General features: G+C 37.6%; 2 protein-coding genes across 2 annotated transcripts; one reads left to right on the forward strand and one right to left on the reverse strand.

The window, feature by feature from the left end:
* Window positions 1–1835: 1835 nt before the first annotated feature.
* On the reverse strand, window positions 1836–5632 carry atp5po (ATP synthase peripheral stalk subunit OSCP). Its single transcript, XM_079464912.1, has 8 exons — window positions 5344–5632; window positions 5050–5178; window positions 4534–4584; window positions 3449–3559; window positions 3238–3367; window positions 2945–3057; window positions 2620–2706; window positions 1836–2496 (listed from the first exon to the last, which is right to left on the reverse strand). Exons 2-8 carry the CDS (start codon window positions 5074–5076, stop codon window positions 2386–2388), a joined length of 630 nt encoding a protein of 209 aa, XP_079321038.1. The 5' UTR covers window positions 5077–5178; window positions 5344–5632; the 3' UTR covers window positions 1836–2385.
* Window positions 5633–5673: 41 nt separating this feature from the next.
* On the forward strand, window positions 5674–12898 carry slc5a3b (solute carrier family 5 member 3b). The gene is made up of 3 exons (XM_079464911.1): window positions 5674–5822; window positions 5902–5986; window positions 8337–12898. The coding sequence occupies exon 3, from the start codon at window positions 8638–8640 to the stop codon at window positions 10747–10749; it is 2112 nt and encodes a 703-aa protein (XP_079321037.1). The 5' UTR covers window positions 5674–5822; window positions 5902–5986; window positions 8337–8637; the 3' UTR covers window positions 10750–12898.
* The last annotated feature ends 577 nt before the right edge of the window (window positions 12899–13475 follow it).

The raw sequence follows: 13475 nt of genomic DNA on the forward strand, positions 1-13475 counted from the left end.
CTGCTCTACATACAGTTGCCTTGCTAACGTGTTCTGCATCCCCGGTGTTATATAGAAAGCTTCCATTAGCAAAGAAACGTGACCATAAAAATAGGCTAATCTGCTCAGATGTAAGAGCGCGACCCTGGCGAGTGAGGTTTGTGATGAAAGGATGAAGCAGATTGTGGATATATTTAATGGACTGTAAAGAAAAAAGGTATCGCTCAAATAAAATATCCTCCGGATATGATAAAACATCCAAACGGGCTTCACAATATTCTCTCCTAACGTAAATGTAACTCTCTCTGAATGAATGCAGCTTCCTCATCTACGGGTTCCTGAATAAACGGACATGCCATTTTAATGTCTGTGTTATGAACTTGTGCGCGATTAAGGAAAACGATTGAAAAAACAAACGGCGAAGGCAAGTTCAACACCGCTCGCGCTTCGAAAAGGGGCGGAGATTGTAACAAACCCCGGGTTAGTGAATTAAACCCTGCTCCCGACCAGGTTAGGTTCACAGAGTAGGTTACTATGGTCACTCACTCGGAGTATAAGATACCTCGCGTTCTGAAACTGAAAACCCAGAGTATCCCGTTTTCTGGGGTTAATTTAAACTGAGTTTGCACTTACCCTGCTTTCTGAAACGGGTCCCAGACATGTAAAGCTGTGGAAACATACTTAGCCAGACGGTTTACCTTTTGAATTATGTTAGGTTACATCATAGCTAGTTTTTGTTTTTTTTGTTCACCTTACAAGCACAGCAACAAATACAATCTCTGGCAAAAATATGGAATCAACACTGTAAAATGATGTTCATCATAGATTTTTACTTATCAGATCAAAGATATGACACAAAATTTGTTTTGTTAAATAGCTTAACATTCAGGCTTCATTAAACATGCCTTCAACAAAATAACTAAAAAAATTTATTAATGGCTTCTGTTTTTACAGATCAAGTAGAGGAAAAAAGTATGAAATCCCTCAATGTTGAGGAAAAGATTATAGAATCATCAGCTTAAGTAGATACAATTATTACCTTTGCTCCTCCTCTGGCTTTTACCCCTGCCTGAATTATTTGAGGCATGGACTTCACTAGTAATGAAAGACAATATTCCCCATCAATCTGGTTCCAACTTTCTCGAATAGCAGTTGACAGATCAGCTTTGCAGGATGGAGCCTGATCATGGACAAGTTTTTTTAATTTCCACCATAAATTTTAAATGGGATTGAGATCCGGACTATTTGCTGGCCATGTCATTGACTTGATTTGCCTTTCCTGAAGAAAAGCTTTAACACTCTTTGCTCTGTGGCAAGATGCACTGTCATCCTGCAAAATGACTTCATCATCACCAAATTTCTCCTCCATGGATGGGATGAGAAAAGTGTCCAAAATTTCAATATACAACTGTGTACAATCTGACTGTTGAGGTAATAATTTTCATCTCCCCTGGTCCTTTACCTGACAGGCAACCCCATATAATACATTATTTGGGAAATTTTATTGTTCAGGACGGCACCAGACAAAAGTTCCAGCGTCATCTCCTTGGGCAATGCAGATTCGGGATTCATCACTGAATACCACTTTCATCCAATCCTCCACGCTCCAAGATTGCTTCTCCTTTAGCCCACTGCAACCTTGTTTTCTTCTGTTTTGGTTTTTGTTTGGCTTTTTATATTTAAATACCATTTCATTTAGCCATTTTTACAGTTCCGTCACAAACCTTGACTCTTGTTTCTGCCTATTTGTTTTGTTGTGCATTTTGGGTTTTCAAGGCATATTGCAATTTTTTTCCATACTTTTTTCCTCTACTTGTTCTTGAAATAAGCCATTAATAAAAATGTTTTAGTTATTTTGTTGAAGGCATGTTTAATGAAGCCAGAATGTTAAGCTATTGAACAAAAACTTTGTGACATACCTGTGACTTTTCTGTTTACTGTAAAGTAAAAAACCCTGATGAACATCATTAAGTGTGTTTATTCCATTAGTTCTTGCCAGAGGTTGTACTTATTTTTTAAACAATGTAGAAACATTAAAATGACAAAAACTTTACCACACCAGTGTTTGATCTAAAAAAAAAACGGCTTCAATGCATCAATTTAAGACTTACTCCATCAGTGCCCTCCCATTTGGTGCATCAGTACTTTATTCCAAAGTCTTGAAAAATCTTAATTCAGTAGTCAATTGATACGTTCTTTTAATAATGTTAGATTTCAACTAAATAGAATGTGTTGAAACAAACCCCAAAACTATACTGAACCAAACATGTACACTGAATGTGTTTTAATGTCTCAATATTTATTTGGAACGCAACTGGACAAGGTCTTTCAACTACACAATAGCAGAGAGGTCTTTAAATTCACCTCCTAAATGTGATTTGATTAGGTCTGGTTAGTCCACAGGACTTAGGTCTCCCTGATCAGCTTGGTAAGCTTTTGGATCTTCGTCTTGGTAGACATATCCGCATACTTATCACCAATGCTCACGATCATTCCCCCAAGGATGGAAGGATCAGACTATGGGAAGAAAAAAAAGAGCAAAATTAATCTCTAAAAAGACCTACAAAATATATTCATTATATATGAATAATGAAGTATATAAATAAAATGAAGCCCACCCTTTGGATCAAGTCCACCTACCTTGGTCTCCAGCTTGATAGTTTCTCCCTTGGCAAGGAAGCCATTTAGAGCCACCTTTAGCTCTGCAAGATTAGCTTCATCAAGAGGCTGCATAAACAGACATTCATTTGTGAACACCAGCAAAACATACAGTTTACTAAAATGCAACAGGTTTCAATATTTGTCTTTGCAGTTCAATAGTAAACGGAAGTTCACCCAAAAATAAATGTAATTCAAAACCTGAATTACTCTTAAAGAGAATTGATGAAACAATTTTTCAAGACAGGACAAAAAAATTATTCTAGTATTTAGCACACCACCCTTGTACAGAATATTGTTTTGTTACCTGGGCAGTTGTGACAGTACATGTGACCTCTCCTCTGTGGGCACTCATCATTTTGCCAAAGGCGGTGATGACATCAGCAGTCAAGGTCAAGCGGCCATTTTCAGATAGGACATCTGGGAATTGAATTGTGAGACATCATCAACTATAACGCGTCACTTCTCCATAGACTTACCTCATAAATGCCCTAATTTTTAGAAGTTACACTGTAATTTATTAAACAATACATATCAGTCTTTTCAACTCAGTTAATGACAGCATCAAATAAATCAACCTGTGATGATTGGAAAACTCACTGATGAGGTTAATAGTGATGGGGGAGAGTTTTGCCTTTGTCAGGGCATTCAAAAAGGTCTTCAGTTTGAGACTGCGCTTGAAATGGGGGTTCATCACCATACTTGAAAGAATAGGGTCCTTAATCAGGCTCTGGCAAGAGAAAAAAAACAATGATTTAATAACTGGTTGTTTTATTGTGTACCAAAGAGGGAGATCCATAGGAAAACTCACAGCCACACGACCAAGTTCCTGTTCCACCTTATCAAGGTTCTTTTGCTTACTGGCAGCAGAGAACAGAGCAGTAGCATATCGTCCCTCGACCCCATAGACCTGGATAGGGGGCTGAAGAGAAAAACAGATATATTTTTTAAAGTACATTTTTCACTATTACCGATTGTAGTAACTGTAGTTGTCACAGGTCTTCAATTGTGAAATTCAAACACCTTATGGTTAGAAGTGGGCATTTATCGCAACGGATGGACAGGAATCATAAAATATTTGTGTGTAATGTTTTTAATTTAAATTCAATGTATTTAGGTGTCGATTCAGATTCTGAATGTTTTCATATTAAAGGGATACTTCGGCCAAAAAAATTCTGTCATCATTTACTCACCTTTGACTATAAATTTCTTTGTTCTGATAAACACAGAGAAATATATTTGGAAGAATGCTTATAACCAGACAGATTTTGCCCCCCATTGACCACCATAGTATGAAACAATACAGTGGAAATCGAAAGTGCCCCAGACTTGATTGCGGTCCTACATTCTTCAAAATGTTGTCTTTTGTGTTCAACAACAAACATAAAAAAAGATAAAGTAACGTTTCCCACTATGGGAGTCAATAAATCTGGGGGCAAAATCTGTCTGGTTATAAGCTTTCTTCCAAATATCTTTCTCTGTGTTCATAAGAACAAAGAATTTTATACTCGAAGGTGAGTAAATGATGACAGAATTTTTAGGTGAAGTATCCCTTTAATATGAAAACATGCAGAATCCGAATCAAACACCTAAATTGAATTTAAATAAAAAACATTACACACAAATATTTTATGATTTATGATTGCTGATGCGATTAATGGCCACTTCTAACCATATTGTTTGAATTTCACAATTGAAGACCCGTGACAACTAGTTACTACAATCGGTAACAGTGAAAAATTAACTATCAAGCCCTGCAAGCTTTGCCAATTTAGATTTTATTGACAGCGGTGTTATACAATGTTAAAACAATGTTTAAAAATGTTATACAAATGTATATTGTGTTTTTCATAAGATGTATGAAGAATCTTATTTCATGTCATGGCTTTTACTTACCTTGATAAGTCTTGCAACTGGTCGGATCACAGACGTGCTAAACTGACGCACCTGAAGAGAACAAAAAAGCTTATTATTATAGAAACTGCAAAGCCATGCCCTTAATGTCAGTACTTGCAATTACTGATTGTGTCTCAAAATGTATCTTGATATATTTTAAGACACTGTCACATCACAATTTAAGGCACCGTAACCTTCAGAACGAGCATTTAGGGAACAGAAGATTCATTGCAGAGGAAACATCAATAATTGTAACTAATACAATCTGCGTTGAAATACTTTTAGTATTATTGAATGAAACACAACCAGTAACCTCTCACAAGATAACAAGGTTTGAATGATTGTAACGTTACATGATGGTGCGGCTAGACTGCGAGGCCTAGCTTAGGTATCGAGAAATACATCTTTATAATCTGCGAAACAATTTGAATATCAAACTATAACTTTGGTTTAACTACTCAAAGTCAGAACGTTAGTAATTATTAACATAACGATCAAGGTTTCAGAATGTCATACCTGCAGCCCCAGTCCAAGCGCTGCCATTTTCTCCTGCGACGGTGTAGGTCAAAATCACTGCGCATGCGTGCGAGTACAGGAAGAAATACGCGGAGCTGCGCTAATGCAAAGTGGGAAATGTAGTTGATACTGTTAGAGAAAAAGGACACGAATGATTATGAGGATGTAAACATTATAAATATGTTTTAGAAGCAGTTTTAATTAATACAATTATGTCGCTATTATTATAATATTTTAGGTATGACTTAAGATTTTCTCAAGATCTCAAATAATTACAAAAAGATTGTTTTTTACCTTGTGTATTTTTCCCTTAAATTCAGAATATAACTTTTTGCATTTTAGAATAGTTGAATATAAGTATATACAACTATATTGCTATTCTATCGCCCAACAATAACAGATGTAAACCAATATACAAACATAATAAGCATTAATATGGTAAAGAACTTTCTGGATGGGCACTGTAAACTTAATGTAAACTAAATAAAAATGGTCGGGTGCATTTTAAGATTAAAATCTCCAAGGACTGCGCCCCTGAGGTATTTTCTGGCTGTTTCCAAGATGAATTATCCTACTGGACCTCAAGAGGTGATAAGCAGGGAAGGGCTTTTTAGGCGAGACTTCTTAGGAAGAGGGGCGGCGACTATGCACATGGAGAGTGAGTCCGGGACACGTCACGTTTTCTAAACATGCTCAAGGGCTTGTACACATCGGAAGAGACTGAGGTCCTTCACAAAAGACGCTTTCCGAGCATCGAAGAACTGCGTAAAAAGGTTCAAATCATTTGTAATAACAATTTATTTATAATAAATAATAATAATTTTGGCAGTGAGTATAGAAGGCATGCTTCAGGTTTGTCGCAGACTGGCGTTGATGATAACCTCGCTTTCAGGCGTTTGTTCCTTCAGCCGAACATCACGGCAATGTCATAAAAATGGTAAGTTGCATCACATGATCATTTAAGTAGTTGTGTAGGTCAGAATGAAGCTTGTAAAATGTATTGCGGGTCAAATGGAGGTCTTTTATTTATGTACAAATACGCGAGTTTTGAAGAATCAAGGGAAACTGCAAAGAATACGTCCCGCGTTAAATCCAAATATAGTTATGTCAAAATGTTGATGTTGTGTACAGCAAATAGCCAGGCCACCGGAATAGCCCGCTTCTCTGTCTGTTATTGATGTTATTGTAATATTTACTTACATTACTAAGATGATGGCGTTATTGTAATACATACAGTACGTTCATAAGCATCGTTCACGTGTGACTTCTAGAAATTTCGAAGTCGCCGTGTCTCGTTGGATGACGTGCTTTGTTTTCCTGTCATTGAGGGGTAAAATTCCACGCGTGTCCGACAATGCTCACGTTAGTCATGGGTAGAACTATTTAAAATATGACAAGATGTCAGGCGGGAGTGGCAGTAAATGTTTACTGTCTTGATGCGGGTAGATTAGGTCACCTATCATTGAATGAATGAATGAATGAATAATGTCTTAATTATATTTTTCTTATTCAGATCGTATGAATTTGTCCTTATTCTTATCCAGATTTAGCGTCGTATGTGTCTATCTAAATAAAAAAGTATTCGTTGTCGTTGGTTACAATAGTACAATTGAGACTGTAGTGGAAAATTTTCACTTGCCCAGTGCCCACCCTTCCTCCCCTACCAAGTCTATCTCTCTTTTTCTTGGCCAACCAGATAATTCTCAAGGAAATTTACCCAGTCAGTCTGATCACTAAAATGAACACCTATCTGGTGCAGCTGTTTACAGACTCTTTGTTATGTGTTGTCATTTGGAGAGATGAGTAATGCTCCGTTTATAGCCATGATGGTGATGAGAATGAATCCCGATAACATCAGCGTATGTAAACAAAAGGAGGAGTTTGTTCTGGTGTGACTTTGTTTTATTTGTTTAATACAGTAACTCAAGGCCTGTTGTGTCATGTGCACATCATGTATTGGAGAACTGGACAAGCACAATTAGAAACTTTAGAAAGTGTAGGTCAGATCTTTCACATTCACTCACCTGGTTTATTAAAAGCTTGGCATGAGGAAAGAAAATCGTGTGTTTTGCCCATGTCACAGGCTTTAACCAAGACTGAGAAAAATGAAGACAGCTAATGCAAAAAACAGAGGGATTTTGTTTGGAAAGGGGTGGGACATCTACGTCCCATGTGGAGTTGTAATGTAGGAGAAACAGAGTTTGCATTGTATAGACGAGCATTAATCACATGCTTATGTGATATGCATAGAAAATGAGTTACAGAAGCCACTTCACCATTTGAACCAAAAGGAGGCAGTAGACTTTCATTATTAGAGGATGAGGTTTTGTTGTGATCGATGAATAGTGTATTATTATTGCTTTATTTGATGTCTCTTGAGCGAAACCGTTTGGAAAAACGTTTTATTTCTGCAGTCAAGCCTTAAGGCTGGTGTTGGATTTTTTTCTGTGATTACACGTTATGCAATAATCTGTCATGATTCACAAGGAATTAGTGCCTTGGGTCTGAGCTTGTATAGTTTTCAGATGGCAGCGCAGAAGAAAAGCTGCTGATTTGTGTTTCATGTAAGTTATGCAAGCCGTAAAGTCAGGTGATGAACAACAACCAACACCATTTACATAGAAATTAATCCCCAAAACCACAATGAATGTCACTGCTGGCTGTTAAAGTGATAGTTCACAACAAAATAAAATTCTGTCATCATTTACTCAACCTCTTGTCATTTCAAACCTGTATGATTATATTTCAAGGAGTGTTGGTATTGATAATCGAACCATGGCGGTACCCTCTCACGTGTATTTTGGACACAAAGTAGTGCAAGTCAATGGGTTCCACAGTGGTTGGTTTACCAACATTGTTAAAAATATATTTTGTGTTCTGCAGTTGAAAGAAACTCATACAGATTTGAAATAACAAGTAGGTAAGTAAATGATGAAAGACTATCCCTTAAAGACGTTTTTGTAGAATAGTGTTCTGCTCTGAATTAAAAAAATCCTCAAAAGGTTGTGAAAAGGAGATGCACACCTAAAACGTTGTTTAATTATGCTATTTAACATGGTTGATTTTTTTATTTAGTTTTTTGTAAAGGTCCATGTCTTCAGTATAACAACTAAAACGGTGCTTTTAAAAAGAAAACAAGTAACAAAAATGCTATTTTCCCGTTATGTAATAATAATGGTCAAGCTATTATAAATGTATGAATGGGGACAGAGATATTTGCCATCTATTCTTGACTCTAATGCATTATATGTCTGTCTCTCTTTCTTTCTGTGTTTGCTGTCTTGCAGGAATGTAAACGCTTGCCAATTCTAGACCTGAAGCCTGAGACATCCTCCCCAAAATAACCTCTGTGCTTCATGAGAGCACCGTTGGATTACCAATCAGATCGAACCAAATCACAAAAACAAAAACGTACCTGGTACCTGGATGCTTCAGTTTTCTTCTAGAAAGACAGCAAACCAAAGGAATAAGAGATTTTATGTGCGTTGCTTCCATCTATACACATTTAAACCTTTCTGTGAACTTTTCCTTTGGGCATTTACATTTTAAACTGCAAGAATAACCTTAAACTGTGAGCATAATCTAAAAATGTTAAAAATGGGACCAGTAATGGAGGCAGCGGATATCGCAGTTGTTGCACTTTATTTTGTCCTTGTGCTTGCAATTGGTCTCCTTGCCATGTGGAAGGCAAACCGTAGCACTGTCAGCGGCTACTTCCTGGCAGGCCGAACTATGAATTGGGTAATGATTGGCGCCTCGCTGTTTGTCAGCAACATCGGTAGTGAGCATTTCATTGGCCTTGCCGGATCTGGGGCAGCAAGTGGTTTCGCAGTGGGCGCCTGGGAGTTCAACGCCCTCTTGCTTCTGCAACTGCTGGGATGGGTATTTATCCCTGTCTATATTCACTGTGGAGTTTACACCATGCCGGAGTACCTTTCCAAGCGTTACGGGGGTAAGCGGCTAAAGGTTTACTTTGCCGCCTTGTCTATTTTGCTCTACGTCTTTACCAAACTCTCAGTGGACTTGTATGCAGGCGCTCTGTTCATTCAGGAGTCGCTTGGCTGGAACCTTTACCTGTCAATCATATTGCTCATCACTATGACGGCCTTGTTAACAGTGACCGGTGGACTGGTGGCAGTGATCTACACGGACACCCTACAAGCTGTGCTCATGATTTGTGGTGCATTAACCCTTTCTGTCATTAGTCTGATTAAGGTGGGCGGTTTGAGTGGTTTACGGGAAAAATACATGGAGGCGGTCCCAAACGTCACAGCCATTCTGGCTAGCACCAATTTCACGTACACCAACTCTTGCCGGATCCATCCAAAGCCAGACTCGCTCAAACTCCTACGAGGGCCGCTTGACGAGGACATCCCTTGGCCGGGATTCCTGTTGGGTCAGACACCTGCATCAATTTGGTATTGGTGTGCTGACCAGGTCATTGTACAGAGAGTGTTAGCGGCCAAGAATATTGCCCATGCCAAAGGCTCTACTCTTATGGCAGGAATACTTAAGATCCTTCCCATGTTCATCATCGTCATTCCAGGAATGATTTCAAGAATACTGTTCCCAGATGAGATGGCGTGTATCGGACCGGAGCACTGCATGGCCGTGTGCGGCAGTCAAGCTGGATGTTCCAACATTGCCTACCCTCGACTGGTTATGAGCGTAATGCCGGTGGGTTTGAGAGGGCTGATGATGGCTGTTATGATCGCTGCCCTTATGAGTGACTTGGACTCAATTTTCAACAGCGCTAGCACCATTTTCACTTTAGACATTTATAAAATGGTGCGCATGCGCGCCTCATCCCACGAGCTGCTGGTGGTTGGCAGATTGTTTGTGGTGTTCATGGTGATAATTAGCATTGCTTGGGTGCCTGTTATAATTGAGATGCAAGGCGGTCAGATGTACCTCTACATTCAGGAGATGGCAGGATACCTCACACCTCCCATCGCAGCTCTGTTTCTACTTGGAGTCTTCTGGAAGCGTTGTAATGAGACTGGAGCATTTTGGGGTAGCATGACTGGGTTCGTCTTGGGGACCACTCGACTCCTTCTTGGCTTCATATATCGTGAGCCAAAATGTGACCAGCCGGATGAGCGACCAGCTTTCATCACACACGTTCACTATATGTACATTGCTGCTGGGGTGTTTTGGATCTCTGGCCTGGTGGCTGTGGTTGTCAGTTTGTGCACTCCACCCCCAGAAAAGAACAAAATCCAGCGTACTACAATCTGGGGTTTACGGGAACTTAAACGGTGTCCTGTAACTGAACGAAAGGAAATGTACAAACTCAACGGTAATGGTGATCTTCGGAAAGACGTGCCTGAGGATGTCCAGAATGAGAGATGTCTTGATGGAGCTGACTCAAAACTCCTCACGCCCTCCCATTGTGACCAAGATCCCATGACCCCCAGCACAGAGGCATCCACACCAATGGAACTAGACAGCAATGGTCACGCAAAGCTTATGAATCAAAAAGATAGAGATAAGTATGATGAAGAGAGTTGCCCGCAAGTATTTGACTGGATTTGTGGGCACAAGGAGAATACGTCTGTCCAACCCAAAATCATTGAGGAAGATGAAGAAACTGTCCGTCAAATGCTTTATGAACCCCCCAAGATCAAACTGTTACTTAACACGGGCCTTATATTGGTCTGTTCACTCGGTATCTTTATGTTTGTGTATTTCTCTTTGTAATGTACTGATCTTGCAGGTAAAAGTGACCTCTGTAAAGGACAGCACATGTATATCTATTTGTCTTTACAAGCCACATAGGGTCTGTAATATTTACAGTGTGTTTTTTCTTTTAAAACTCCTTTTAGGGTAATTTCAAATATTTTGAATCGTACTAATAAAAGTAGTTTAATCTTACTCCTTGGAACATATTTCACCTTCTCTTTGTGTTGACAACCAAATGCATTGAAACATTAACTCTTATATAGATTTTTAGATTTGGCCTCATGTTAGGAAATGCTGTTTTGTTTCTTTTAATAAGTCGTGTATTCTGCCTTAATGTATACAGTCATTTAACTGAAACAAGCTCAGTTTTGCTGCATCAAATAATACAAGTTTTTTCCAAGGCTCACTCATATAGTAGTACTTAAATATAAGTGTGCGTTGAGGTTGTCCTGTTGTATATGCATTTGTAGTTGTTTCTAGAACTGGTAGATTGTCCACCTGTATGTTTTAAATGGATAGAATCTTTTGAGCTCTGATCAGCTAGTGAAGTGTAAAAAAACAATGACATTGAAAAAAGTTTTTGAGTTTTTAAGTTCCAATAAAAACAAAACCATTATTGTTTGTTTAAAGAGAGGACATATCACCTTGGTGTTTTGCTGTCTAACTAAACCTGAGACAATTTTCTTGGAATATTTACAGTAAGTCAGTCTATTAATGGCGAGTGTAATGATAACTGTATGTATTTTGATGTATTTTAATTTCCTTGCACGTGGAGCTATTGTCATTGGGCAGATGTGATAAAAATGTGCCAACTTAATTTTATAATAATGCATAGTGCATATTCTCCAAAGACACTGGCATGTCCTCATTTTGGAAAATGAGAATAGTTTGTGAAAATTTAATTTATTCCAACAACACAACTCCCAAAAGCAAACTTGTTTTCTGCCACAGGAAAAACTCTAGCTAGAAACTCAAATCTGTCATTTAATGTTGAGATCTGAATATTTCAAGTGAAAACATGTTACGATGTCCGAAGTTCAATGGGATGTCAAATTTTCATTGCTGCGCAAAATAGTATCTTTATTCTTCTAGAAGAAGAATTCGATTGTAGCTGCAGTAACAAGCATTGCTTGTAGTTCTGCTGTTGAACGCACTGTTTGTTTAGACAAAGGGGAACTAGTGATTTGCCTTAAAATGAAATTGACCCTGGGTTTTTTTAGACAAAGGTAACTTATTTTTCTAAGCACAAGTTAACTTAATGTTGTATTTACGCATTCATATCCAAGCACTTCATTTTGTCAAAAGTGACCCAAGGATGAAACTGAAATGTACCAAATCTCTTAAGACTGATACAGCAGTGAACCCAGGAGTTAAGGAGCCGTACTATTGCTTAAGCTTTAATAAATTAACCTTTATGTAGCTTTACAAAAGATGGGAAATGTGAATGTCTTGAAGCAAAGTGAATCTGGTTAATTTTCCAAACCTGACATAATTTTCTTAAAGTTGCAAAATTAAGGTTGCTGTTTATCAAATATTTTTCTTATATTTGTGCACATTACTTTAAGAACATATTTTATATGAATGCCACTCTGCGTTTCTTTTGAAGTACAACCTTGGAGAGTGGAAACGATCGTTGGTTTTGGATAAACCACATATTTTTAAATCAAACCAACAGCCCAAATGTTTTGAATATTTATTAATGGGTTTTACTGTAATATGAAGAGTCAATGATTAAGTCTTTTGGTTGTATTTGAAGGGTACTGCTATGGTGTTTGTTTTGATAATGTTATTAATTTAATTTAACTTTTTATGTTATTTAACATTGTCTTTCAGATTCAACAAAGGGAAATGACTGTGGTTTCAATTTCTCCTCTTAGTGTTTTTTGTTTGTACATTTGTTTTAAGCTCTTGTTTTACATTTTTGTTGAATAGTGTATAGATATCAAATATTCTTCTTGTGTGACTTGTTTGTACATTTTGTAAGATTCCTAGTGTTGCAAAAATCAGGCTGATGTATCGATTCATTTATTTTGGTGAGTGGTGTGCTAAAGAGATCCATATTGAGTTTATGGGGTTCAAACTCAGACCTTATCAAAAATGTGATCTGTAAATATTTGCTACTTTTATTATTAAAAGTTGCAGGAAAATAAATGGATATTCATTTGGTAAGGACACACTGTGAGTTTTTTATTAGACCTGTGTTATGAGAGTTGTTTACTGAACATTTTTATTTCGTGTTTTATGAACTTTCAAATTAATATATTAATTTAAACAAATGTTTTAAACTCTTGCTTTTAAATAATTATAATAATCATATACTGTGTACAGGTCAACATAAATTTGATATTCCATCAACAATATAAAGGCAATAAGCTCATGAGCAATGAGAGTCATTCTTCTTTCATTAATAAATCATTTTTTTAGAAGGAAAACTATAAGGAAAAACTAAATATACACATAGGTCTTATACTTCAAACAAAACAGACAACCTGTGACTGCTAATAAAATAATATGTGCAGTACCTTTTTTCTACTTCTCGTTTCACACTACTTATCATTTTGTGTTTTACACTATTTCCTTGCTTTCTATTTCCTCTCTCTCTCTCTCCCTCGTGACAGTTTTTTTCTGCACAGTATTTTTCCACTGACAACTGCTTTGTGATTTTGCATTTAGATGTATGATAGGAATGGGAGTGACAGAATGGAAAGCTTCCCCAAGGAGGGTGTGACCTTGGGTGTAGGTGA

This window comes from Barbatula barbatula, assembly GCF_947034865.1.
Source record: "Barbatula barbatula genome assembly, chromosome: 9".
Taxonomy (NCBI): domain Eukaryota; kingdom Metazoa; phylum Chordata; class Actinopteri; order Cypriniformes; family Nemacheilidae; genus Barbatula; species Barbatula barbatula.